At 45.7% G+C, this 27,954-nt stretch overlaps 1 protein-coding gene across 2 annotated transcripts; it reads right to left on the reverse strand.

Moving 5' to 3' along the window:
• Positions 1-522: 522 nt before the first annotated feature.
• ZFP91 (ZFP91 zinc finger protein, atypical E3 ubiquitin ligase) lies at positions 523-20,456 on the reverse strand. Of its 2 annotated transcripts, none has more exons than XM_032775829.2 (9): positions 20,410-20,456; positions 19,878-19,914; positions 16,643-16,732; positions 15,632-15,760; positions 7,072-7,122; positions 6,513-6,591; positions 5,821-5,935; positions 5,120-5,219; positions 523-4,899 (listed from the first exon to the last, which is right to left on the reverse strand). In XM_032775829.2, exons 3-9 carry the CDS (start codon positions 16,714-16,716, stop codon positions 4,389-4,391), a joined length of 1,059 nt encoding a protein of 352 aa, XP_032631720.1. In that variant the 5' UTR covers positions 16,717-16,732; positions 19,878-19,914; positions 20,410-20,456; the 3' UTR covers positions 523-4,388. The 2 variants fall into 2 exon arrangements, with proteins under 2 accessions (XP_032631720.1, XP_032631721.1); XM_032775830.2 differs by having other exon boundaries at positions 16,643-16,735; positions 20,410-20,454.
• Between the last annotated feature and the right edge of the window lie 7,498 nt (positions 20,457-27,954).

Below are 27,954 nucleotides of genomic sequence, written 5' to 3' on the forward strand. Positions count from 1 at the left end.
TTTCCCCTTGAGGGGAGACTGGAGAGACCACCACTCCCATTGTGGGAGCTCAGGTCCAGAGCCCACAGCAGAGGACTTGCAAATCCAGGGCACCATGTGCAACTGATTCTGCACACCGGCAGGAGTTTATCTGGACCTAAATATGCACTTGGAAAGATTTGGCTCTCTCCTGAGATTCAAAGGGTCCCAATGCTTTTAGTGGTGACTGTGTCCTTCTAGGCAGAAGGCAGCCCCTGCACACTCATGTCACCGAACAGCAGACAGCTCAACCTGATTTCCAGACTTTTGACCATGATTCAGACTGGTGATGCAAAGGGAAAAAGCCCCATCCAGCAGGCATGATACTAGAGGCATCCATCCTTACCACCCACATCCCTGGTTATCTGCAGTCCTCTGGGAATTTAATTAGGTATTTATCCTGCTCAAATGTAATTGAAAATAATGGCTCCCACACTGCTTATACATAACCATGCCCCTCCCCGGTGATCCCAGCATAATCCACTACAACCAGTGCAGACAAGCTGCATGCACCAAGACAAACAACTTTTATTGTGTTTTCCTGTATACATTTATTTTGGTTATGTCTTACCCAGATTAAGAGAAAACGAGTTGAAAAGCAGAGTATCCCTTTATTATTACATTTTACATTACCCTTTCCCCAACTTGGGTTCAGGTAGCTACCTGGGCTCCCCCTCTCCCTGTGGATATTGCTGTGGGACAAGATTTATACCAATCAAAGGTTTGTCAGCTTATGCATCTCCTCTCCCCAGCTCTTGTTCCACACTAGAGGGCTGTGCCAATGCAACAGCTGTGTTGCCACCTGGTGGCTACTGCAGGTAGTGCTGCTAAGCAGTATAAAGTTTAACCCCCCTCCCCACTGGCAGGTTTCATGCTAATCCAGGTTGTGTACCCTGCCTCCTCACCCTGTCCCAGGAGCTGAAGGATGCCCAGCCAGCTTTCAGGAAGCATCAATGCCAGATGGAGTGGCAGCAGAGTGACAGCGGGCAGCTGATGCCCCATGCACAAAGCAAAAGCCCATCTGCACAACTCCCATGGCAAGCTTAATCTTAATGGCGGGACGCGAAGAGGCAACTCCAAGTGCGGAGAGGGCAACTTACGTGAGGAGTGCCCACACTGAACACTGAAAGGAAGGGGTGGGGAGTGATGTTAAGTCAGTCACTACAAACCAGCCTATGTGAAAGAGGAAAAGGAAGCACCCTAAGCCCAGCTCCCCAACGTGCTCCCGCCGCCAGAGGAAAAAAATAAATACATGGGGGGGAAAATACAAAAATGTTTATTGCAAACTACTACAATAATTTATTGAAGCAAACTGCATGCGAGTGGTGGGAGAGACACGGAAGGGGAGAAGAAGCAGGAAAGCATCAACTGTTAAGTTTTTTAAATCCAGGGCTGGAAGTTACACAGGTCTCTCCTGCCCTGGAGGTTAGAAGGCTGTGTTTAAGAACAGAAACAATTGGATGAGACCAAAGGGGGAGGGAGGAAGGTTAAACCAGAAGAGGGTGTGGGATGATGGCAAGGAAGTGACAGGGATAGGAAGGACTTCAGAGCCGAATTACCCACTCATTGCTGCCTGCTGGAAACGTGAGAACTTTCCCTCTACTGGAGAAGTTGAACAGCCCACATACTTATTTCCCAGGCGACGTGACTGGGATGCATCACTCTGCAGGTAAGTCATGGGGCAGTCTCCACAGCAGGCTGTCTAGCTATTGCACCACCCCCGAGTCAGATTTCCACCCAACACAGCATTTTAGCGCCATCCTTAGAAATAAAAGGAAATGGATAAGGCTAAGTTCTCCTTTTAGTGTTCCCTGGAAGGCCCAGTCTGTTCAAATGACAAAGGGTTTCCACAGAGCTCCCGCAGAACTGGTCTGTAGCAGTGCCAGCGCTAACCTGCACCACAATAGCTTTTAATCATGCAAAGTCAGGACCTAGACTAGAAGAGTTTTAAACAGAGGTGTCACAAGTTGGCCATCAAAACCACATATCCAGGGCTAGTTGAAAGTTTTCCATCAAAACTGGTTTTGAGCAAATTTTATTTAATTCAATTTTCTGCAGAAAATTTAAGCTTCCTGCCCAAAAGCCAAAATCTTCAATTTAGAAATGTTAAAACAGTTTTATTGTTTATAACTGAAACATTTCAACATTCCAAATGAAAGTTAGTTGTGTCTCATTTCAACATGAACGCACATCGCCCTGAGCTGCTGCTGCTGGGAGCTGTACCTCCAACGCCTTAAGCCCCCACTCCATTCTTATGTTCTCAGCTGGACTGCATCTCCTATGATGCACCACAACCATGTGACTAGATGACACAACCAATCTGTCAGAAAGAGGAAAGACTCTGGTGCACCAAGGGAGATGCAGTCTGACCAGGGAGTCCAGCCCATAGGGTGACCTGCAGCAGCTCAGGTAAACACAGTTTAATGTTGAACTGATCCAAACTGAAGTGAATTGTTTCACAGCATGTTTGACAAATGTGGGTCGACCTGACCAGAAACAAGACATTTTGCTGTGATTTTCCCAAAAGATTTCAGCAGTCAGCCTGTTTTCAGTTTTTAGATAAAATGAAAACATTTTCTGGTAAATTTCCAATGAAAATGAAATTCTAGTTTGTCAAACCTTTCTGCAGAAAAACTCCATTTTCCAACAAGCTCTAACAAACAAACAAGTTTTGCTGGCTCGGTGTTTAAACAGGGTATTGCAACTTCCCTCTGAACCACATGGACATGATTATTCTTTGCTTTTTCCAAAAAGCAAACAAATGTAAGGTCACTGCATGAAGTTTTGACAATGGACAGAGCAAAGATCTGCGCTCGATACTTAAAGACACATTATGTCCTAAACCTTTCTGAGGAACAACAGTTGTCTTAATTACTAGGCTATTCATGCCCATCTCTCACTCTCAGGCAGAACTACACCACCATGTCTCACAAAAACCAGGAACATTTGCGAAAGCTGGCCTTGCAAGGAGCATGTGTAGGGGGAACACACCCCATGCTCTGTCCCCAGGGGTGTCTGTGCAGGGAGAGAAGTTGCCATTCCCGCAACCAGATGTCAGTCAGTCTGCTTCTATTCAAATCAAGTGCAAGATGACTGGACTCAGTCTCTTCTCCCCACCCCCCGCCCCCCCAGCTGTATCTCTTTCAGGAAAGGAGAGGCAGAATTGGATGGGGAACGTGATATCTTGCACCACTTTTAGTTATACATCTGTCACAAGACTGGAACAAGTTCCTTGGCTAACAGTGCTAATCTTTCCAATGGCAGGGAGTGAGGACGAATCAGTGAGAAAAAAGGGTTAATGCAAGGAGCTTGGAATAAACTGGGAAGGGAGAAAACACCAGATAAGTTGTTTCCGCAGTTCAGAGCCCTTAACTAAGCTACTCATCCCCCACTGCCTACCCCACCCCAACGCAAACAACTGCTCCAAAACTCCACAATGCAAATGGAGCTCCTCCCATGGGGTCTGTCACACTGCCCTGTTTACAAACAGCTACTCGCTTTGTAGTGCTTTCTTCACCCTGACTCTCTTTGTGGTGGGGATCAGCCCTAGCAGCTGCTGCTCCAGCACAGCTAACTCCTCTGAGTTCCACTGATGTAAAGAGGCCCAATTTGGAATAGCCCAATCCCCTGCAAACAATTAAAAATACCAGACCCTCTGATCAATAAATAAGGACTTTTGTTACCACCACACAAAAACGAAACATGTTCAAAGTGCAAATGACTGTCACCAATCGGAGACTTCTCACTGCCTCTCCCACACAGGGCTCTCGTACAGAGCCAAGCCCCAGCACCTCAGCAAGCGAGCACCATCTGAGCGCCAGGGCATGCCCTCTACTTCCCATCAGTGAGGGAGGGGAAGGGTGCAAGAGGAGGGACAGGTGCTGTTTTACAGCTCACCCTGCTGAGGGGCCCTAAAGTGCCAAGCCAAACTCCCAGGCCCAGGAGGAAGAAAACAAGACTGCAAGGATCAGAATGCAGCAATGCATAGAAGTTGGGCAGAGGGAGTCCTAAGAACGAGAAGCTGGTCCAGAGCCCAAACTCTTTCAAGTTTGCAAAGAGGGATTTGTTGAGGAGCAGGGAAGGCGCCTGGGCTTGGGGTGAGTGAGGGCCTCTGGCTGCTTCCCTTCACTCGGAGAATTCCTTTGCTCTGTCTCGCCCGAGTAACTGCAGCATCCCCTTTCTGAAAAGGGACAGTAGGATAGAGAAGGGGTCGGGGGGGTGCTGTGATCCACGCTGGAGGGGAGCAGGCCCTTCGTTTATTTACTAGTATTTTAAATTTGTTTGACTTCTCTCTTTTTTAATAAGTTTCTCCATTTTTTCTTTTAAATACAAAGTCCGAGCTGTCCCAAAAACCATGTGCTCCCTGCCTGCTAAGGTCCGGTAGAGTCAGAATCTTCAATCAGAACCTCTGTGGTGGCTCCAAGAATCTCTGCGTTCATGACCAGCCCTTCCGTGCTCCCGCTGCTCCCGCCGCCAACGAAGATCTTGCTATCGGCTATCAGGCTCATGCGCTCAGCCCCACTGCAGTATGCCTTTGGCATCCCGTCAGGGTTCAGCAGTAGGCACTCGCCAGGGGCAGTGCTTCCCAGGGGGTCAGGAAGGAGGGGAAGGCCCTGGCCATCGGTGGGTGGGGCAATGGACTCTGGACTAGTGCCCAGGATGTCGGTGCTGGTGATTAGGGCGCCTGCATTGGCAGCTAGTGCTTCAGCAATAAGCACCTCTGGGTGGCTCTTGGCCTTATGTGCCACCACGCTGTCCTTCTTCTCAAATTTCTTGCCACAAATGTTGCAGGAGAACTGGTAGAAAGAGTCTGCGTCATGCTTTTTCATATGCCAGTTCAGAGAGGCCTTCTGTCGGCAGGTGAAGCCGCAGATCTCACACCTGGGGAGCAGGAGGAGGAGGAAAAAAAAAAAGGAGGTCAGTAGGGGAACATGGACACACATAAGGAGATGCAACAGAGAATGCAGGCATATGAAGGCCAGACACAGAATCGCAGACAGGCGCGCGAAGCAGAGTCAGCTGTGGCCAGGGAAACATGGCCAGTTGAAGGAAGTAGAGGCATATTTCAAAAGACAAGGCAAGACAAAGCAGGAGCACTCACTGTAAAGGCTTCTCGCCTGTGTGGATCATCCGGTGCACTGCCAAGTTGTGGGAACTCTTAAATGCCCGGGCACAGTATTCACAGATATAATCCCTTTGATCTGTAAAGCAGCAGACACATCTCAGCTTAACACTTGCCTCTGGATCAGAACCACATTCTTAGGTTGAAAGTCCACTCATCTGAAAGTTGCCCTAGGACCCCACTTTTAATTTTGAAGGTTCTTGGGTGAAGCTTTCTGAAAGTGAGGCAGCAACATAAGTGTTAAAACTGTCTGATTCCAGCAGGACTAATGAAGGAGAAAGCATCTCAGGATGCTCAACAGCAAGCCCTGTGGATTATTAAAGGTAGAGCTGATGGACTCGAAAGGGAATCCTGACCAGTCCCACATGCTTGACAAGATGAAGCCTGACAAAAGCATTTTAAATGTGGAGAAAACATGACACTGCTGCAAAAAGGCACCTATATGCCAAATAAAGTAATGCTACAGTACAAACCCAAAGGCTTATTTCCACCTACTCGCACTGCCTAATGGGTGTGCGTGAGCAATTAGGCAGTAGTCCCAGCAGGAAGGGAATAACCACCAGCCATCCACACTACCTAGGTTAGACTCTTCCTCACCTCAGGAGAGGTGAGTGTTTTCCCCTCTCCATCCATCCATGGGATGATGGGTTGGATTCAAGTCTCCCCAACTCCCCCAGTACCTGTGTGATGTTTGGCATGCCGCAGCAGCTGCTTCTGGAGCCGGAAGAGCCGTCCACAGGAGGGATGGGGACACACATATTTCTTCTTCAGCAGATGCTGGTATTTGATGTGATGCTAGGAAAGATGATGAAAAAGTTACAAGCCTTCTCCCTGTCTGACTAAATGAACTACTGAAAACCAGATTCCAGGTGACAAGTTAAGCAACATGACAGACCACAAGGCCTACAATCAACCTCCTTGTGCATTGCAGGAGAGCTAACAGGATGCAATTATACCAGATTCTGAGATCTGATGAAAAGCAGAAATACAGGTGAAGAGGCACACATGGTACAATTACAACGGGCTGGACTTAGCTTCATTACTCGCTACTGGCTTGTAACAACACCTAGCTCTTCTTTAGTGCTTTTCATCAGTAGATCTCAAAGTGCTTTACAAAAGGAGGTCAGCATATTATTCCCATTTTACAGATGGGGAGACAAAGGGAGGGAAAGTGACTTGCCCAAGGTCACCCAGTGGGCCTCTGCCAGAGCTAGGAACAGAACCCAAAACTCTTGAGTCCCAGTGCAGTGCACCACCTTCTAAACTAGTGCCTCCCTTACCAAACTGCATTAAAAAGGAACACTGCCGTGAAACGTGAAAGAATAGCAGCTCCTTGACCCCAGATCCAAATGAGTGGAAGAGCCTGACTGACCTGCAAATAGCGAGGGTGGGCGAGAACTGTGCCGCAGCCTTCCATCTCGCAGCGTACATACTGTATTGGAGGCTTCTTCCTAAGAAGTACATGGGAGAGTAATGCACAGGGAGGTTAGATGGAAAATATGAAGTAGATGCAGTATCGATTAAACAAGGAAGCCATTGAAGTGCACCAATAATGTGGAAGCGATTAGGTCACCATATCAACTGTTTTGTGAGTCAGCACATTTGAACTCGTGCTCTCTCCTGTAGCTCTCCACCCCTAGGACTGCTCATGGGTTTTAGCCACAATGTGCTCAGCACCCAAGAGATGACAGTGACAGAGCACCTGTAGCCTTATCATTCGCTTCTGCCATGCTACTGACCAACTCAAAATGACCTGACTTCAAGAATCCATCATGGTGGTTTTAGAGTGAGCTACAATTGTTTCCAAACTATGCTCAATAAAAACATGTATGAAACAGCTGGTTCTCAGGGGGTAAAGCCCCTCCATACAAGAAATGGAAAGGATGAAAATCTACAGTAAGGAAGGTGGAGAAAAGGGAAGTCACACTCACCTTCTTTTAGGCAGCCGGGGGCTCTTGTCATCTTTTCTCCTCCTTCCCCTCCTGTGATAGGATTACAGAGATAGAATTAAAAATTATGCTCCTTTGCAAGGCATAAGGGCACAACTGAGATGGAATAGGGAAGCCTTCTCCACATGAGCAATCCAGAGCACGGTTCTGTGCCATGGGAGAAATCCACCATTTCAAAGCCTGAGAAAGTCCCAGCTAGGGGGAGCAGGAATAGCTTCCTGATCTAAAGCCCACGAAGGTCAATGAGAGTCTTTGCACTTACCTCTGTAGCCTTTGGATCAGGGTCATATAGAGTACATGACCTCATAACCAGCATCCAGCCAGACTTTAAGGGTACGTCTACAGTACGAAATTAAATTTGAGCTTATTTTATTTGAATTTTCAGAAGTGATTTTATACATTCGGTGTTGCGTGTCCCCACTAAAGCACGTGAATTCGGCGGAGTCCATCCACAGTACCAAGGCTAGCATCAAATGTCTGAGTGGTGCACTGCAGTAGCTATCCCATGGTTCCCACAGTCTCTGCCACCCACCGGAATTGTGGGTTAAGCTTGCAGTGCATCATGGGGCAAAAACATTCTTGCGGGTGTTTCTGGGTCTGTGCCGTCACTCGCTCCTCCCTCCATGAAAGCTACAGCAGATGCCATACTACCAGCAGACAGTGCAGCATGGTGCACCGCCAGTCTCCTGCTACTATGAATCCACCTTGCATGCCGTCTTGTCTTTCTATCTACCCTTTCATCTAACCATTTCCCACCTTTTTTCAGCTATCATTAACAGAGCCATACAGCTTCCGCCGCTTTTTCCATGTTGTCGGTCATGGGCTCCCATGGAAGCTACAGAAGGCAACAATTCCCCGCTATTTTTCAGTCATCGTGAACAGAACTGCACAGCTTCTGCCACAAACTCTGCTCACTTTTCCACCACAAACTCTGCTCTCCCGCTCTTGCGGCTCTAATGAGCTTCCCGACTCCGTGGAAGCTACAGAAGACAACCATTTACCGCCTTTTATCAGCCATCTTGAACCGAACAGTTCGTTTCATGCCCTTTTTCCAGAATTACCTGTGCAGACGCCATAGTGCGGCAAGCATGGAGCCCGCTCAGATCTCCATTGCAGTTTTGACCATTGTAAATACCTTGCGCATTATCCAGCACTATGTGCAGTACTTGCAAAACCGGGCGAGGAAGCAAAGACAACGCAATTACTATACTGATGAGGACATGGACACAAGCATTCCTAGAAGCATGGCATGTGGCGACTGGGAGATCATGGTGGCACTGGGCCTGGTTCATGCCATGGAACACCAATTCTGGGCCCAGGAAACAAGCACAGACTGGTGGGACTGCATAGTGTTTCAGGTCTGAGATGATCTCAGTGGCTGTGAAACTTTCGTTATGCGTAGGGCCACTTTCATGGAACTTTGTGACTTGCTGTCCCCTGCCCTGAAGTGCAAAGACACCAAAATGAGAGCAGCCCTCACAGCTGAGAAGCAAGTGGCCAAAGCACTGCGGAAGCTTGCAACACCCGACAGCTACGGTCAGTCAGGAATCAGTTTGGAGTGGGCAAATCTATTGTGGGGGCTGCAGTGCTGCAAGTAGCCAACATAATCATTGACCAGCTGCTATCAAGGGTAGTGACTCTGGGAAATGTGCAGACCATTGTGGATGGCTTTAATGCACTAGGGTCCCCTAACTGCAGCAGGGTGATAGACAGAATGCATATTCCTATCTTGGCCCTGGCACACTGGGGCAGCAAGTACCTAAACCACAAAGGGGATTTTTCCATGGTGCTGCAAGCACTGGTGGATCACAAGGGATGTTTCACTGACATCAACGTGGGATGACCAAGAAAGGTGCACAACGCTCGCATCTTCAGGAACTCTGGTCTGTTTGAACAGCTGCAGGAAGGGACTTACTTCCTAGACCAGAAAATTACTGTTGGGGATGTTGAAATGCCTATAGTTATCCTCGAGGACCCAGCCTACCCTTTAAAGCCATGGCTCATGAAGCCATACACAGGCACCCTGGCCAGTAGTAAGGAGCAGCTGAACTATAGGCTGAGCAAGTGCAGAATGGTAGCAGAATGTGCTTTTGGACATTTGAAAGCGTGCTGGTGCAGTTTACTGACTTGGTTAGATCTCAGCACAACCAGTATTCCAACTGTAATTGCTGTTTGTTGTGTACTCCACAGTCTCAGAGAGCAAGGGGGAGACTTTTATGGAGAGGTGGGAGGTTGAGGCAACTCGCCTGGCGGCGAGTTTTGCACAGCCAGACAACAGGATGATTAGAAGAGCACAGCAGGGCAAGCTGCGCATCAGAGAAGCTTTGAAAGCTTTGATTGACAATTGTGTTTGTTTCTCTTGAAGTTACCTGCCCCCTATCTATATCTATATGAAAGGAAATAAAGTCTAAATTGTTTAAAAACTTTTATTATTTGTTGCACAACACATTGAGAGAAATCAGAAGGCAGACTGGGGGAGTAGGGAGGTTGGGTTAGGGGGGTAGAGGAGGAGGGAAGGACAAGTTGAGAAACCAAATCAAAAGTTCGCATATGCCAGCTTTCTGGTGCTTGGGCGATCCTCTGGGGTTGAGTGTGTGGGTCCCCGTAGCCTCCTCACTCGTGTTCTTGGGTCTCTGGGTGAGGAGGCTATGGAATTTGGGGAGGAGGGAGGGCAGTTATACAGGGGCTGCAGCGTCAGTCTGTGGTCTTGCTGCCTTTCCCACATTAGACCCACCATACAGTGGAGCGGGTCAGTTTGCTCCCCCATGAGCTTGCCCATAGCATCCTGCCTGCTCTCATCGCATGCCTCCCTCCTCTGTGTTCCTGTAATGTTTTATGGGACTCCGCAATTGTTTGCCTCCACGCATACAGCTGGGCCCTATCAGTGCGGGAGGACTGCATGAGCTCGTCAAACACGTCTTCCTGAGTTTGTTTATTGTCTTCTAATGTGGACCAGCCTCTGGGATGGAGTCGAGAGGGGCCATGTTGAAACATTTGCACCTGTGGGAGGAGAAAATGGGAGGGTAGTTATTTAAAAATATACATTTCAGAGAATAAAGGGGACACTTTGGTATGAGTAAGCCACCACATACAGCTGGGCAACAGAATTCAGCTTGCAGGCAACCTAGAGGCACGCGGGGTTCTGCTTCTTCTACATTCATTTCAATGCTTTCAAACTGCTGGGACCCCTTTCCCATAGCAAGCAATGGCTGATGCGTTTGCCATAAAGGAGGGACTATGGGCTTTCTGGGATGATCACTTCACCCAACACCCAACCCCTCCCCGCACCCACTGCGTGGCTCTGATGAGGCTCTGGGCAGGGATGAGCCCAGTGAACAGCCCAGTGCAGCTGGCTTTCCCTCCCTGCCCCCCACCGCGTGGCTCCGATCAGGCTCTCACTCACCAGAAGTATCTTCTCCAGAGTCATGGTCCGGGAGCGCACACTGGGAGTGGGGGGAGGCTACTGGCTCCAGCATTAAGCATAATTCCTGGCTGGGGGTCAGGGGAGAGACGGATTCCCCACTTGCTGCCTGTGCACTGTCCTCCTCCTCCTCTTCGTCCTCTGATGACTCTTCCTCCTCGCTCCGTGCAACTCCCCACTTGCAGGTGTCCATGGACAGTAGTGGGGTAGTGGTGGCGTCACCCCCCATAATTGCATAGAGCTCATGGTAGAAGCCGAATATATGGGGCTATGACCCAGAGTGCCTGTTTGCCTCCCTGGCTTTTTGGTATGCTTGCCTGAGCTCCTTGATTTTTGTATGACACCGCTCTGTGTCCCAGGAGTAGCCTCTTTCCGTCATGGCCCTAGAGAGTTTAGCATATATATTTGCATTCCTTTTTTTGGAACATAGTTCTGCAATTCAGACTTGTCTCCCCAACGTGCGATGAGACTCAGTACCTCCCGTTCGGACCATAATGGAGCTCATCTGCGAATCCAGGACTGCGTGATCTCTTGTGATGGTGGACTCTGGTCACCAGCAGCACAGGTGACCATGCAAACAGGAAATGAAATTTAAAAGTTCCAGAGGCTTTTCCTGCCCATCTGGATAGTGTATTGGAGTTGAGAGTGTTGTCCAGCGTGGTCACAAGGGAGCATTCTGGGATAGCTCCCGGAGGCCAATAACATTGAATTGCATTCACAATACCTTTAATCCGGGATTGCGATCTCGATTTAAGCGCTACTCCACTTGCCGAGGTGGAGTACAGAAATTGATTTAAAGAGCCCTTTAAATTGAAAAGGCTGGTTTGGTCATATGGACGGAATCTTTCTTCCCCCCTAATTAACTTGGCTAAGTCCAAAATGAAAGACTAGTGTAGACCAGGCCTAAGACACATGTTGCAGCCCCCAGCATAGTACACTAGAGGATCTCCAAGTGAAAGGGTTATTTTTTTTTTTCCAGTGGGAATGTGCCACTCACATAGGGATGTTCCCTCCATAAGAACTATTTATAAGAATTTTGGTTTTTGTATTCTTATGCCACAAGAGGGTGCCAAACCCACTAATCCAGCTATGCTCAGTCCATGTAGCTAGCTTCTGTACCCACTGCTCTGGACCTCAAGCAGAATGAAAGATTGAAAAATCAAAAAAGGTCCTCAGGGAATTTTCATTTACTTTCATCTGCTTTTTCATCTACTGTTTTATCCTGCAGCCAAGTATTCATGTCATATAGATCAATTATTTGTTGCGTAGCATCCAGAGGCCATCAAGATGTTAGGTACCAAACACACACACACAAAACACTTTGCTTGTACCAAAGAGCTCACAGTGAATCTTTAACACATATACAAGTAGTCACAAAACATTTCTGTATAGTGAAAAAGAAATAAAAGCTGTTAACACACAAGCACCACAGAGAACCAAAGAAATCGGAGCCCGCACTGCCAGTTATGAGGGGTATGGCTTAACTGAAGAGGTTGCTCTGATTTAGGATTCTCTGATGTGACGGTACCTGGGACAGTCAAGCTTCTCAATGACACTATCAAGCTTGCTCAGTGTATAGGATGTGTTTTTAACTGTCCAGAAAACAAGCTGGGATCTGAAAGTTAAGTTAGGTCCTTTTTGGCTCGTATATAAGCACAAGAGCTTCTGCACTCAGTGAAAGTTAATGTCAAGCTAATACAGAAGCCAGTTCACTCTCCATTTCTATCTGCTTTGCATAGCTAACAGGCATAACAAACATAGCAAAAACCTCGTGTGTCAGAAAAGCAATCAGGTATGACTTGGACACAAGAAGCTTTGGAGTAAGACAGCTCTTTTGTTAAAAAGATATATTAAAGGGTTGATATGATGCATGCCATAAGAATCTTTTCAACTCTAATGGTGTTGTGTTGCTTTTCTCTCCGCACTCTCTAGTTTGCAATATCGAGCACTCAAGAATTGAACACTGTAGCCCATGTGATTGTCCAACTGTGACCAAGTAGGTTTGATCCACCTTGTTATGCTGTATGTGAGTTTTACTGTCCTATACTTACTAATACTGCGTGTACCTTACTTTCCCTGTGTACTGCACTGAAATTTCAGTGGTGGGAATCGGGTGTGATTTTTGCTGAGCCTCTCAGGGCAGGTGAGGCTGCCCAGCTGTTTGCATTTAGGTAACCGCATCCACCCCCCTAAGTCTCAGACCAGGTGACACCTTTTGCCCAGGAAGTGAGACAAAGGAGGAGGAGAAGCAGCAGCAATGGTAGCTGGAAGCTGGCAGTCTCCGTGGGGGGATCGGAGGAGAGGGAATCCAGAGCATCTGGCCCAGGATTCCCAAGATGAACTTGGCTGAAAGTCACTGATTTCTGTAATAGCAAGCTCTGTTCTATGCTGTGTTCCTGTCGACTAATAAACCTTTTGTTTTACCAGCTGGCTGAGAGTCATGTCTGACTGCAGAGTTGGGGTGCAGGGCCCTCTGGCTTCCCCAGGAGCCCCGCCTGTGCAGACTCGCTGTAGGAAGCACATAGTGTGGAATGGGATGCTAAATGCTCCGAGGTCAGACCCAGGAGACAGTATGTTCAGAGAGTGGCTTCATATGGAGTAGTTTCAGAGCACTGACCCGGTGACTCCGTGACACCAACAGACATCCAGACACAAAAAGCTTTAAGTGTGGTTCTGCTCTGAAGAACAATTGCATAAAAATCATTATGCAACAGACCTGCCTAAAGTAACTTGTTACTTCTGTTAACACTGCAACACAAATACATTTATAGCAGAGGGATGGATCCTTTCCTGGCTCACAAAGCAGAATTTTTAACACTGTTTGCTGAATTTTTTTTGTTGGTGATACATGACCTAATAAGAACCCACAGGGACTGTTAGACCTCAAAATGAGCTCACAGGAATGGCATTATTTTAATTGCTCAAACTGCGCATGTTTGATCTGGAGTTACTGAAGATATCAGGGAGCCCCACAAAGCCAGGGTTTAGAAGAGTTACTTTTCTAAGGACTACTGCACTTTAATATTAGAGCTGCAGAAATATAATCAACTACAGCTGAAGAACAGATACCACAGTCGGAGGCTAAACTCCACATATAGCAGAACAAGAACTGCTCTTCTCCCTCTCCCATCCAGAAGGTCTCTCTTTTTACCTCATGCCAGAATGAGGCCTTGACTTAGACCAGCAGATCCCAAACTTTATTGGTTCATGCACCACCTTCTTAAATTGTTGGGAAGTGAACTGATGGAACACTAAGATCGCATACCTCCAGTGGCACATGCACCCCAGTTTGGAAACCCCTGAACTTGATCAGTGGTTTCCAACCTGTGGTCTGTGGACCCCTGGGAGTCTGCAGACTATGTCAATTTCTAAAGGGGTCTGCACTTCCATGTGAAATTTCTGAGGGGTCTGGAAATGAAAAAAGTTTGAAAACCACAGCCCTAGATGCATCCCAGCTGCTAAACAGAAGAGCTTCTTAATATTTAGCTCAAGAAGCCACAGGGCAAGGAAAACAATTCTTGAAGCGTCTGAGGTTCCACACAGAATGCTTGCAAGTTACTTTTATATTTCCTTTTTTGGAAAAAAAAGTCTAGACAAACAGTGCGTGGCAAGAAGGGGTGTAAATCTACAGCGTACCAGCCTTCTGAGCACTAACTGGCCATGCAGACCCAGGTGCCATGTACTAAAAGTTCCCTAGTGCATTCTGATTGACTCCAGTTTCAAAGTGGAGTAAATCAAAGTGCGCTAGAACTGTTAGTGCACTGCAGCAGGATCCATGCAGCTGACTAATGCAAAGGAGATTTATACCCTAGCTTGATGCGAACTATTTGTTTGTCTAGGGCAGTGGTTTTCAATCTTTTTTTCATTTGCAGACCCCTTAAAAAATTTAGGTCATGAATACTGTGTGCAGTTCTGGTCGCCCCAACTTGAAAACGATACATTAGAAATGGAAAAGGTGCAGAGAAAAGCAACAAAAATGATTAAGGGTATGGAACAGCTTCCATATGAAGAAAATTTAAAAAGACTGGGACTATTCAGCTATGATAGAAGTCTGTGAAACCACGGTGTGGAGAAAGTGAATAATGAAACATTATTTACCCCTTCACAAGAACCAGGGATCGCCTAAGAAAATTCACAGACAGCAGATTTAAAACAAACAAAAGGAAGCACTTCTTCACATAACACACCATCCTCTCCTACGGAAACTGCTGCCGGGGATTTTGTGAAGGCCAAAAGTATAACTGGATTAAAAAAGAATTAGATAAATTCATGGAGGATAGGTCCATCGATGGCTATTAGCCACAATGGTCAGGGATACAACCGCATTCTCTGTGTCCTCCTAAGCCTCAGACTGCCAGATGCTGGGATTGGATGACAAAAGATGGACCACCTGATGATCGCACTGTTCAGTTCATTCCCTTTGAAGAACCTGGCATTGGTCACTGTTGGAAGACAGGATACTGGGCTAGATGGACCATTGGTCTGACCCAGTACAGTCATTCTTACGTTCTCTGTTTTCCCACATCCAAGCATGCCTGCCTCAGATATGAAAGAGGGGCACCTCTCCCAGGGCAGTGTGTAAACAGTACTCATGTCTTCCTGGATGCACGTTACAGAGAAAGATCTGACTCTTCCAGACTAGTTTCTTTAGGAAGTCTTCCGTACTGGGCTTAAAAATGAGTTAAGGAGCCACTGTGAATAACTGCTCCATCTAACAAGGCTTCTAATATAGTTTAGATGACAAGCAAAGATGGGGCCAATAGAAATGTGTTTAAAAAGCATATAACTCTAAAAAAACCGAGCCATTTTCCACACTATGCTGCCTCATCCAGATTGGCTGGCCATGGCCATGTTACAAGACAATTTAGCTTGACCCATACTGAAATAGCGTTAACGTCTCCTTGCCGAGTAGAGACAGGACCTTAGAAGAGGTGATCACCAACCATGGTAAGGAATTTTGATCCTTTCATCCTACTGATTTCAAATTACTTTTTGGGTGAAGAAGGGTAAAGAATCACTCCTGCCTCCCACAAAACTGAGGGGAAAACATAAGACACTAGCCAGAATGCCTATGCAAAAACATACATGCAGGAATAGCTGTTCCTGGAATCTTTTACTCACTTCCTGGGTGGCTCCTCATCTCCCCGAAACTCACTTTCTTCTTTCACCTCCACCTCCACTTTAATCTCCTTCTGTTTCTCTTTTTCTTCCTTCCCCTTGCCCGCTTTCCTCCTTGGCTTTGGAGTGTCCCTGCAAAGATACAAATATGATACACTCTAGTACTCAGCAGAAATCCTCCATCTGTCATAGTGCCCCCTGCATTTACACTGCAACACCACTGCTCTGCCCCTCGCCACACGAGCAATCCCTGGGAACTGCACAACTCTAGTAAAAACAACGAGGAGTCCAGTGGCACCTTAAAGGCTAACAGATTTATTTGGGCATAAGCTTTTGTGGGTAAAAAACATGGAATGAAAATTACAGATACAGGCATAAATATATATTGGCACATCAAGAGAAGGGAGTTACCTTACAAGTGGAAAACCAATGTTGAAGGTAAATTCAGTCAGGGTGGATGTAGTCCACTCCCAATAACTGATGAGGTGTCCAATACCAAGAGATGGAAAATTGCCTTTGTAGTGAGCCAGCCACTCCCAGTCCCTACTCAAGCCCAAATTGATGGTGTTAAGTTTGCAAATGAATTGTAGTAACCACCTCTAGTGCCTTCCCATCGTATTCCTTCTAATCTATGCTTTTAATTAACGATGATGAGGGGAGGGAGTTCAACAGGCAACTTTAGACTCCTATACATACACCTCCCTGCAGATACAGGGATAGCTCAAACCAAAGTTCAGGGAGAAGCTGGTGGTCAGTGGCACTCAAACCTAAGTAGTCTGAGCTGTAAGATAAGATAATTGTCCTGTTAGCTCTAAGCAGTGGAGACTTATCAATCTTGACTAATAGAGAACCATCTCTCTTTCAAATTATATGCTATAGCTCGAACAAAGTTCTAGACTTGATGCAGATGCTATGTGGTGAGGTTCTTTGGCCTGTTTTCTGCAGGAGATGAGTAAATGATCATAATGGTCTGTTCTGGTCTTGCAAGATATGCATGTATATAATCCAGCATACCTTTCTAAGTGGGGTTTGTAGGTTTCGTCTCTTGGGTCATCTTTGAAGGGAATCTCTTCTTCACTGATCAGCATCTCCTCCTCCTCATCACTGCTATGATGGAGAAGGGAAAAGAAGAGGTAGAACTGCTTATATATAAAATAAGTCATTGTATGACACTCCCTGGAACAGGGGAGGATACCCTTCATCCAAGACTGTTTAGGGAAAATGAACAGACTATACAGAATAAGGAACTGGATGTGTGACATATGACAATTTCCTCCTATATCCTGGCCAAATCTTATGGAATTAAGTTGAACCTTACTGAATTAGGTTTAAATATCTTAAGAGTTCACCGTGTTGAAAATGCACCTGTTTCTGTATTATTATGGAACATCTCTAGGGGGTGAGCCTTACTAATGTAAACTCTGGGAGGGGTTCTGAGCTTCAAAGGACTATCTGAAATAATGTGAATTTTTTAAAAGTGGGTTTCCCAGGAAGTCTCTAAGGGGAGGTGTGTGCAACTGTAAACTCCTCTGGAGATGAACCGAACTCAGCCTTTGAAGCTTCCTGAGGAGGAGGAAGAGACCTTTTGTCTGCTGACCACTTGTTATGTGAGGACATATTAGAAGGCCCAAAGTGGATAAGAGAATGACTCTTAGATTCATGGGAGTGCTTGTTCCGAGTCAATGTGCTTATGAACTTCTAACCACAGGGAAAAAAATCCTGGTATGGTTTGAAGAACTGCCATAGCCCTTGGGGTTAAGGAATCTCTGGTAAGCTTGTTAGCATGCATGTAGGTTCTCCTATTGTTTTCATGTTCTAGGTAATGCTTTTACCTGAAGAATACACCTGGTTGCTTAGAAAGAGGAACATGTTAATTTAATTGTGGCGTGACATTGCTTACAGCCTCTGAAGAGAAGGCCAAGAAGGCCTGCTAAGGCAGTCTGCCTTTGTAGGAATTCAGTAAAGTCAGGGAACTGTGCAGCCTGGGAATACCCCAGAGTTGGGAGGGAAAGCAGTGTGGGTCTCCTGCAGGAGAGATGACAGATGGGGAGCCAGAAGCCTGAGTGTGTGCCCTTGCTGGACCATGGAGGAGGACTAGAGATAGCAGTTACATACTGTCACAGTTCAGGACATCAGAGACAGCTTCAAAATAGACCCTCTAGATACAGCATAGCAGACTCTGCCTAACAGCCGCATGGGAACACAACCCTGCTTTACCTTTTCAAGATTTACTAGGCTCCAGCAACAATGGGCCACCAAGCAACCTGATTATAGGATCTATTGAAGGAGCCCCGTTGCTATGTAATAAGCCTGGATACAATCCACACTGTACTATTTACATCCCCACACCATCACCTCATCCTCCACATCAGTGGTTTTCAAACCGCGGGTCACAATCCTGTACTGGGTCACGGAATGTAAGGCACTGGGTCATGGTGGCTCCTGTCAGCACCGCCGACCAGGACTTTAAAAGTCCCGCCGGTGTTCTGACACAACGCTGTGCCACGGAAGTAGCCAGCAGCAGGTCCAGCTCCTAGGTGGGAGGACCACGGGGCTCCACATGTTGCCCCTGCTCCGAGCTGGGGGGGTGGAAGGAGGACTGCCTGTGGGCGAGAGCTGCGCAGACTCACTTGTGCACCTCCACCTAGAAGCCGGACTGCTGCTGGCCACTTCCAGGGCACAGCGTGGTCTGCAGTGCCAGTATAGGCGGGAAGCCTGCCTTAGCACCCCCACTGCACTGTGGACCGGGAGACCAAGGTAACCGCACACCCCAACCACAAGTCTCAATCCCCTGCCCCAGCCCTAAGCACCCCCAAACCTGGAGCCCCTTCCTATACCCCAAACCCATCCCTCCCTGGCCCCACCCCAGAGCCCTGACCCCCCTGCCCAAATCCAGAGCTCCCTCCTGCACTCCAAACCCCTCATCACTGACCCCAACCTAGATCCTGCACCCCCAGCCCAGAACCCTGACCCCTTCCCGCAGCCCAACTCCTTGCCCCAGCCCAGAGCCCCCTCCCACACCCCGAATCCCTCATTCCCAGCCCCACCCCACAGCTCTCACCCCCACACCTCAACCCTCTGCCCCAGCCCTGAGACCCTCCCATACTCCAAATCCTGCATCCTCAGCTCCACTGGGTCACAGGCATCAACAATTTTCTTCAATTGGGTTGCTAGAAAAAAAAAGTTTGAAAACCACTGCTCTACATAAGATGTCATCTCCAATCCAGGGTAGGGAGGAAAGACCCAAAATTGAATGAAAATGGAAACTGAACTGGTCCTACCATGGCAAGCTCAAGCTCCTTTAGATTGAAGAGTTAACTCTGGAAGCATTCAAAGTGATACNACGCTGTGCCACGGAAGTAGCCAGCAGCAGGTCCAGCTCCTAGGTGGGAGGACCACGGGGCTCCACATGTTGCCCCTGCTCCGAGCTGGGGGGGTGGAAGGAGGACTGCCTGTGGGCGAGAGCTGCGCAGACTCACTTGTGCACCTCCACCTAGAAGCCGGACTGCTGCTGGCCACTTCCAGGGCACAGCGTGGTCTGCAGTGCCAGTATAGGCGGGAAGCCTGCCTTAGCACCCCCACTGCACTGTGGACCGGGAGACCAAGGTAACCGCACACCCCAACCACAAGTCTCAATCCCCTGCCCCAGCCCTAAGCACCCCCAAACCTGGAGCCCCTTCCTATACCCCAAACCCATCCCTCCCTGGCCCCACCCCAGAGCCCTGACCCCCCTGCCCAAATCCAGAGCTCCCTCCTGCACTCCAAACCCCTCATCTCTGACCCCAACCTAGATCCTGCACCCCCAGCCCAGAACCCTGACCCCTTCCCGCAGCCCAACTCCTTGCCCCAGCCCAGAGCCCCCTCCCACACCCCGAATCCCTCATTCCCAGCCCCACCCCACAGCTCTCACCCCCACACCTCAACCCTCTGCCCCAGCCCTGAGACCCTCCCATACTCCAAATCCTGCATCCTCAGCTCCACTGGGTCACAGGCATCAACAATTTTCTTCAATTGGGTTGCTAGAAAAAAAAAGTTTGAAAACCACTGCTCTACATAAGATGTCATCTCCAATCCAGGGTAGGGAGGAAAGACCCAAAATTGAATGAAAATGGAAACTGAACTGGTCCTACCATGGCAAGCTCAAGCTCCTTTAGATTGAAGAGTTAACTCTGGAAGCATTCAAAGTGATAACACATCTCTTCCTATGGCCCTAACCAAAAAGAAAAAGTCCCAAACCAGAGCTTCCTACCTGATTCCAGTTGGAGACTGATGCTCTTCCGTGACCTCTGAAAAGAAAAGCCACCATTAGGTTTTTAATCGCTGTTCACAAGGGACACAGACCAGACAGCAATGTGCCTATCTGTCTGGAAGTATTTCTGACAATGTTCAGTACTAGGATGTGCTGCAGTTGATGAGAATACACTCAAGACAGCCACAGGTTTCAGAGTAGCAGCCGTGTTAGTCTGTATCCGCAAAAAGAACAGGAGTACTTGTGCCACCTTAGACACTAACAAATTTATTTGAGCATAAAGGTCCCATGAAGTGGGTTTTAGCCCATGAAAGCTTATGCTCAAATAAATTTGTTAGTCTCTAAAGTGCCACAAGGATTCCTATTCTTTTTTCGGGATAGCGAAGCACCATGCTTTTTGCCAGCAGTTTCCAGCACATTGTTTGCATTTTGGCACCCGTCTCTCTCACCTAAATTATCAGCATCAAATTGTTCTGCTGGCATTGTTCACACTTTACTCCCAATATTGCCCACTCCCCTAATTGCTACATACCATACTCAAGCTGATCTGTGTTTGGTTCTGACTTGCAGATGAGCTGCAGGGATCCAGTCTTGGACCTGGAGCTGCGTGAATTTTCTGTGTCACGTTGGCGAGCAGCGGCAGCCGTCCTGCTGCTGCGCCACCCTCGGCTGGGCCTGGCTGTACTGACAGGAGACCCATGAGTGAGGATGGTGGAAACCTCTTCCTCCTCCCTCTCTTCTTTGGGATCTATGAGGGAAAAACACAAAGCAATTCCTAGATTAATGATGAATACAAACCCATCTCTACACTTTGCTGGGCACCTCTCCACCAGTTTGTTGCTTATTCAGTAATGGATTTGTTCCTCTATGTTCAGTAAGCGGGTGGAGGACTGTGGATCTGGACTATAACACTGCAAAGTGATACAGATAGGCTGCAGGCCAGATCCTTCACCTCACAGAGAAGAGCTCTTGGTACAGCATATAAACAGAGTCTTATCACACTTTTCTACCCATGTATTTTCTCTGGAAGCTGTCCTGATCTCTGTAACTCAGACTAAAGATAACAAAATAATCTGATGTTTTTTAAAATTAAGTTTCTCAGGCAAAGGCACAGAAAGGGACTTAAACACAAACTGCCACACTGGGTCAGAAAAATCATCCATCTACCCCAGTATCCTGTCCCTGACAGTACCAGAGCTTCAAGGTGAGTGTACAAAACAGGGAAATTTTGTAGCGATCTACCCATCTTCCACTCACAGCTTCTAGCAGTCAGAGAGGGTCACCCAAAGCATGGAGTTGGGTACCTGACCATCTTGGCTAATATCCATTGATGGACCTATCCTCCATGAACGTATCTAGTTCTTTTTTGAGCCCAGTTATACTTTTTGGCCACCACAACATACCCTGGTAATGAGTTCCATGGGGTAACTGTGCATTGTATAAAAGTACCTCCTCCTGCTTGTATTAAAACCACTGCCTATTAATTTCATTGAGTGACCCGTGGTTTTCGTACTGAGGGAAAGGGTAAACAAAACCTCTCTATTCACTTTTTAAAAGCCATTCTGATGTTAGAAACCTCTATCACATGCCCTCTTAGCTGTGTCTTTTCTAAGCTGAACAGCCCTAATATTTTTAGTTTCTCCTCGTATGGAAACCATTCCATGCCTGTGATCATCTTTGTTGCCCTTTGTCCCCAACCAACCATCATTCTCCTAGAGTTTATTATAAAGCACTGAAACAGATTTCAGTGAGCAAGTTTTATGAAAGATCTGCAAAAGTTTGGCCCACATTGAATCTCTTGTTCACAGAACTGCCAAACAGTGCTGTTTAAACTGAAATTTACACATTGCAAAAATCCTGAAGAATCTGAGCTGAGACTTACTGGTTTCTATGCAAGAGCAAGCAACACCACAATCACTTGCAACAATTTTAACAAGCCCTTGCATTCTTAATCTGCAGTTTCACTCCTTTATAACTGCAACAAGTTGTTCCTTTTGGGCGGATGCATGTCAGATTGATCCCCGCATATAAATGTTGGGAAGTCAATAAAACTGGTTGAACAGTTGTGAGAGCAACTTTCAGAAAAACCTTTTGTGTCTCAGTAATGCCAAGATTCCCCCCCTCCGGCCCCCAATTCCCACTTGCCATCAGATTAGCCGTAATGAAATCAAGTGCTTCTTCCCATTCAGTGAATCCTGGTATGCAGAAGAAACAAATTGTTGGCTACGCTCAGGTATTTTGTTACTGTTTTAGAACAAAGTGCAGCTCTCCAAGAGACCTGCAATCCAAATTGAGCATCCATCCTTTCCTTCTTACTTGTCCATTTTAGCTCATTTGTAAGTACTGTCTTTTCTAGGAAAGCCTGGCAAAGCAAGTAAATAACCTAGCTAAGTAAGCAATTTAGACGCCCAACTGTAAATACCAAGAAGAGTTTTCCATTTGGACCTGCAGAAGAGGCAGTCCTAGTTTTGTAAGGATAGGATGAGACGCAGCTATTAAATGCATATCTCCCTGACAGTCACCTCTCTTGATATCAGGGCTGAATTCTAATAGGAAAACAGCAGCCCATATGCATGTGGGTGTGAAAACCATCCAAAGCACCATTCTGATCCCTTAATTCAGAGTCCCAGAATTAACAAAGTCTGATTGGCAAAGAGAACAAGATTGGCCTTAGAGGTTTTTTTGGGAATTGGTCCTGGTCCGAGCAGGGGGTTGGACTAGATGACCTCCTGAGGTCCCTTCCAACCCTGATATTCTATGACTATGAACAAACTCTCATATCATGGTCCCCTCACCCACTCATCACAGATCTGCAATATATTCATGTTCTTCTGTGCTGCTGATTGGTCTAATAATTCAAAAGAGCTGGGTATCCTATGAGAAACCTGTGTTCCATCAGCACCAGCTGCGATTTCTACCAGGATACAGTCTCTGGAGTCCCTATGTAAGGCCTGTCTGTTATATCAGCCTCTGGCTATGAGCTGTCTGATAAAACTTGAAGCTCTACTCCTCTCCAGATATTTGAAAAGGGCACTTACTGATTTCTCCTATTCCAGGGCCGCCTCATTGTTGTAGAGGAAGTTTGTAGGAGTATTTCTCTACTCTACTCATTTCTCAGTCTCTTTTTTGGAGTTGTCCACAAATTAATAGCTCAAATGTTTGCCTCTACTGCTACTCAAAGCTTTCTTGGCAATAACAGTAATGTGAAACTGACAAGATCCTTGACAGTTTCACCGCTGTCAGAAGTAGGGAATAGCAATTGTGAAACAGACAAGAGTTGGTAATTTTACTCTACTGCAGTTCAATGTTCAAGCAGCAACACAATGGTTCCCTCTGCAGCCCCAGGATACAACCCCCCAAAGTGTAATTCAAAAGTCTCCACCTAGCCATCCAAACACAAGGATGAGAAATATTTTTTTCTAAAAGGATGAAGACTTGGATTCTGCAGAAATCGTGGCTTAGCACTTCCACCCCGACCAGGCAAAGTTTCCCTTTATCTCTGGCAAGTGGATTTTTCAAGCCTCACCACCAATGGTTAGAGTAAATAATCAATGACTGGGGTTTAGACATGTATAAAGTATTGCAAGTTTACTGTGAAACAATGAACAAGATTTATCTATGGTTTTACATATATTGAACAAGCTTTAATTTCAGAGCATGATCTACTCCATTTCTCTGTTTCCCAGTTTACATTAAGATCTCTAGCCCTATTCTGCTTTACTTCTGTCTCAATTCACAAAATGCGCTCATTTTGGTGGATTTACAAATCAATCCCTTCATTTGAATACTTTATGGAAAAATTTTGAGATTTCCCTATCAAGTGCCACCTCTATATAAATGTTAACCCTTTTACTGCTGCTCTTGAAAAAAGTTTAATCATGTTGCAGATTGGACATATGTCCTACACATTTATTTGGTTGGCAGGCTAGCAAAAACTAATGTTTAATTCTGTGAATCAAGTTGAAACAGGCTTCAGAGTTACCATGTATAAAGTACACCCAAAACACCACATGTGGTTACTTCATGGCACTTGTTCAAAGTAAAAATCTTTAACAAGCCATATCCCAATTTCTCATTTCCACATGTTCCTCTGCTTTAGTATCACTTTGTCTAGCAAATTCATTGCTGTTTGCATGTTAAGCTGGCTTCTGTCCAGCCAAAACACAAATATTTGATGAATATTGGGAAATTATGATAAGTCAAATATTCTGTTTTACATTAAAAGCTGTTATGAACTAATGTACCTCTATTAGTTTAAAACTATTACAAACCCCAAAATTCACTATCCTGGGTACATACAGAGCCACGTGTGTAAAAGTCACAGTTGTGTCATGCAAGGTGCAGCTGCATGAAACATTCAGCCTTACTAACAGGTGAACTCAGAACTGATGTTCACCGAAATTCATCAGTCCAAAGAAGAGATCCCAATGAACCGCTGTAGGATTAACCCTTTTCTCCTCCCAGTGCTTAACCATTTCTGCAGAGGAAAAGAGTGGCTCTTTTGAAGAAGCCAGCCTTCCAATTCAGTATTCATGTGTCCCTAACAATTACAACTCTGCAATCAATCTGTGTCTATAGATCTGAGAATCCTTTAAAGGAAAAAGCAGCACCTTTTTCCACTGTCATATTCTTGTCTAGCTCACATAACCCAATGTGTTAGAGGAAGCTATTACCCTTCCTCTGGAGGTGCTGCAGATATAATCACAACTCCACCTGGTGCTCCTTCTCTGCTTTGAGATTCACCTACCCCTACACTGGGCCCTGGGCTACAGCATCCTGTGTATCAACCATGCTTATCAGGCAGGTCTGGGTGAGTTTGGAACTCATGGTTCTTCCCTTCTAGAGTCTATGACCACTCGTATCTAGTGACCAAACAGCTTTTTAAAACCAAAAGATTGTTTAAAATAAACAATAGGAACAAATCATTTAGAGAAAAAAGAATTTTAAAAACAGTCTACACTCATGTTTATCTTACCCAAAGGCTTCCCATCTCCTGATGCTGACCTGGGCACATGGTGACCTCCTTCAGACACCTTGGCAAAAACCTATCTTTGCCTCCTGTCAGAGTCCCTTCTTTAAATTCTGTCTCAGTTCTTTTGATCCTCTGGTTTCCAGGTCTTTCCCTATCCTGGTATTGTCTCTTAAGTATTTGCTGAGAAGCAGCTTCCATCTTGAGCCATTCCTCCCTTTCTTCCTGTTTACCCTTTAGTCCCCTATTACAAATACATTCACATAGTAAAACATACCAATAATTAGGTCACCATACTGCATTTGTAAATTACTGAGTAACTCCACCTCCATTAAACTGTTTTAAATATTACTTCAAGCAAAGAAAGTATCATCCACTGATAATAAGGGAGGTAGCCACACAGATTCATTATGAAATTTTTATTCCTCCATGCCACGCTAATGAAGAGGATAGAGCTCTGTTTATTCAGTGTTTCACTTCTCTCATAGAATATCAGGGTTGGAAGGGACCTCAGGAGTTCATCTAGTCCAGCCCCTTGCTCAAAGCAGGACCAATCCCCAGAAAGGTTTTTGCCCCAGATCCCTAAATGGCCCCCTCAAGGACTGAACTCATAATCCTGGGTTTAGCAGGCCAATGCTCAAACCACTGAGTTATCCCTCCTGCAAATAACCCTCCATACTCAATATAACATCTGCTGGGCATCATTAGTCCCAACTCTAGATGCACAAGGTAAACAGTTTTCTCCACTGTGCAAGTTTGGATTTGGAAGCATTTTTCACAGAGATCAGGAAGTCCTCTCCTTCAAACCCCAGATCATAGAGTTATTCAGTTCGTTTTAAATGTATGTAAGGATAGCTGAAGCAGCCAGATATCAAAAGGGTTAAATGCTTAAGTACTTTTGGCAGCCCTCCACTCTGCTACTGCTTGAGACAACTTTTTCCTTCTGAACCTCAGCTTTCTACAGCAAGGCAAAAAAAAACCTCGTCCCCACAGCTCTCATGACAATTCACTGGAAGGCTGCAGTGAAATTTCCACACTTCTGGTACACTCTCTTAACTATCAGTAGCGTACCACAGTTGCATACCAGCTTTTTCCTTAGGAGGAGTTTTCCAGGCGCTTGGTCTACATTCTTGATCTCTTCAACTAAATGAGTAATGTAAGAGTGCCATAGTACATCTGTACTTTAGCATGCTGGCTGACCAAGAAGTCCCAGCAGAAGCGAAAGACACTCCATAGACAAGCTCTCCTTGAAGTGAAAGCACCAGAACTCTGGAGGAAAAGGAAAGTGAAATCCTGGAAAGGTATCAGATATTGGACTGCAAACACACATAATTCACCGTGAAGATCAAAAATGGTCAAAACCTTTATTATATTTCTTGTCTTCTGAAAAGCCACTGTAACTTGCTCCATTGTTAAGAGCCACAGTCTCCTGTGGAATCTGCAACTGAAGCTTTAGCTTGACTTCCAAGTGCACCAGAAAAGTATCATTGCTAAAACCTTTCAGCCGCTGTTAGCCAGTGACAATAAGCAGGTTCAATGAATTACATGATGATGGAAGAGTCTAAAATGGTATTTTACAAGTGACTGATTCAAGGGATACTTGCACATTAGAACTAGCTGAGGACTATCAACATACAAAGTCACATTCTTCGTAGCTTGGTGGGCTATTTTGATGGTGTCACCCCCATCCATCAGTTCCCAAGAGCGCACAGTTGAGATTCCATCAATTAAAAGCAAAAATTCCAATCCTCCGATTAAACAGAAGGATGATGGGAGTCAGTGGAGGGGAGAGGGGTAAAAAAAAGGCAGACAGGGAAGAGAAAGGAATGAAGGTGGTGAGTTTTAAGTTGCTCCTTTTCCTCAGTTTGGCATGGTACCTTTTCACAGCAGCCATTCTTCCCACTCTCACTGCAAGAACTAAAATAGCAATTGTTTAATTTGCTATATTTAGCTTTTACAACAGTGTTATTTTTTAATCTTGAATTGCGGATTTCACTACCAGGGGAGGCTGTATAAAGTTCGCAGGCCGTCCTATTAGAGACCCATTTTTATTTACAATTCCCATTACGATTCAGAAACATTTTATGCTCCACTTCAACCCAACGGTAATTTTTTATTGCAAAAATCCATTTTTCTCTCTCTCTCTCTCTCTTTTTTTTTTTAAGTTGCAACAGTATGACAAATATGCCATTTACATATTTATTTCCCACTTCCCCAGGTACAAAAAACCCAAACCAACTAAACATGGTTCTTAAGTGCAGGACCTTTGTTAAATTTTAAAGATTTCATCTTTCAATTACGTGTGTTTGAAAGTGGCATTCTAAGCATACACAGCAAACAATCAGAAATGATTCGCTTGTGCTTTAGAGTTTCAAGTGAGCTACTAATCTGAAGACAAAACTGTATTAATATATGCTAGCTTTCTGGGATGTATGTTTAGACTTTTAACTACTTCAATCGCCTAACTGACTATGAAGTTGCATTAAATAAGATTTCACCGTTCTGCTGTGGCACAGCTAGGAAATTATACATACACACATATATATAGTGTGGATGGGGCCCACATAATACATAGCAAGCTGCATATGTGGCCCACAACGATAAATAGATTGAGAACCATTGCAATAGTGCAATGTGAAAGCTGCACAGAACACAGGATATAGGAAATGCAGAGTTAAATGACACATTCAACCATAAAGGTGACCTGCAAAGAAAATAAAGTGGCCCGAAGCCCCTTTTTTCTTTTTTGTTATGTATAAAAACTCATAAGGTTTTCCAAGGTGGCTTTCTGGCTTGTTATTTCAGTTAGAAATTTAGATCTTCTCCACAGTGAAAGACCATGGTAACTGGAGAACTAATCAATTGAGATAGGAAGGGATTTTTAATCAGGTTGTTTTAAAATTTATCATCTCTTCAATTCCAATATGTAATGAACACTTGGGAGAAAAGATACATTTGTAATAAAATTTGCCATTCTTCAATGGTAGCAAACAAGAGTCTCGTTAACTCCTTAATTCTGGGCCTAGGTCCCCACCCCTCCAACTAAGACATAAGCATATAATATACATCAGAGCCTCCAGCAAAACACAGAGACTACATGTGATATTT

Source organism: Chelonoidis abingdonii, chromosome 4 (assembly GCF_003597395.2).
Source record: "Chelonoidis abingdonii isolate Lonesome George chromosome 4, CheloAbing_2.0, whole genome shotgun sequence".
Taxonomy (NCBI): Eukaryota; Metazoa; Chordata; order Testudines; family Testudinidae; genus Chelonoidis; species Chelonoidis abingdonii.

Coding starts and splice junctions, on each gene's coding strand:
- ZFP91 (XM_032775829.2), bottom strand. CDS start 16,716: ATGCTGATCAGTGAAGAAGAGATTCCCTTCAAAGATGACCCAAGAGAC. Junction 7,123..15,631: donor GATGAGGAGCCACCCAGGAA/GTGAGTAAAAGA, acceptor ATCCTATCACAG/GAGGGGAAGGAGGAGAAAAG. Junction 5,220..5,820: donor GCATGCCAAACATCACACAG/GTACTGGGGGAG, acceptor GCTGCTTTACAG/ATCAAAGGGATTATATCTGT.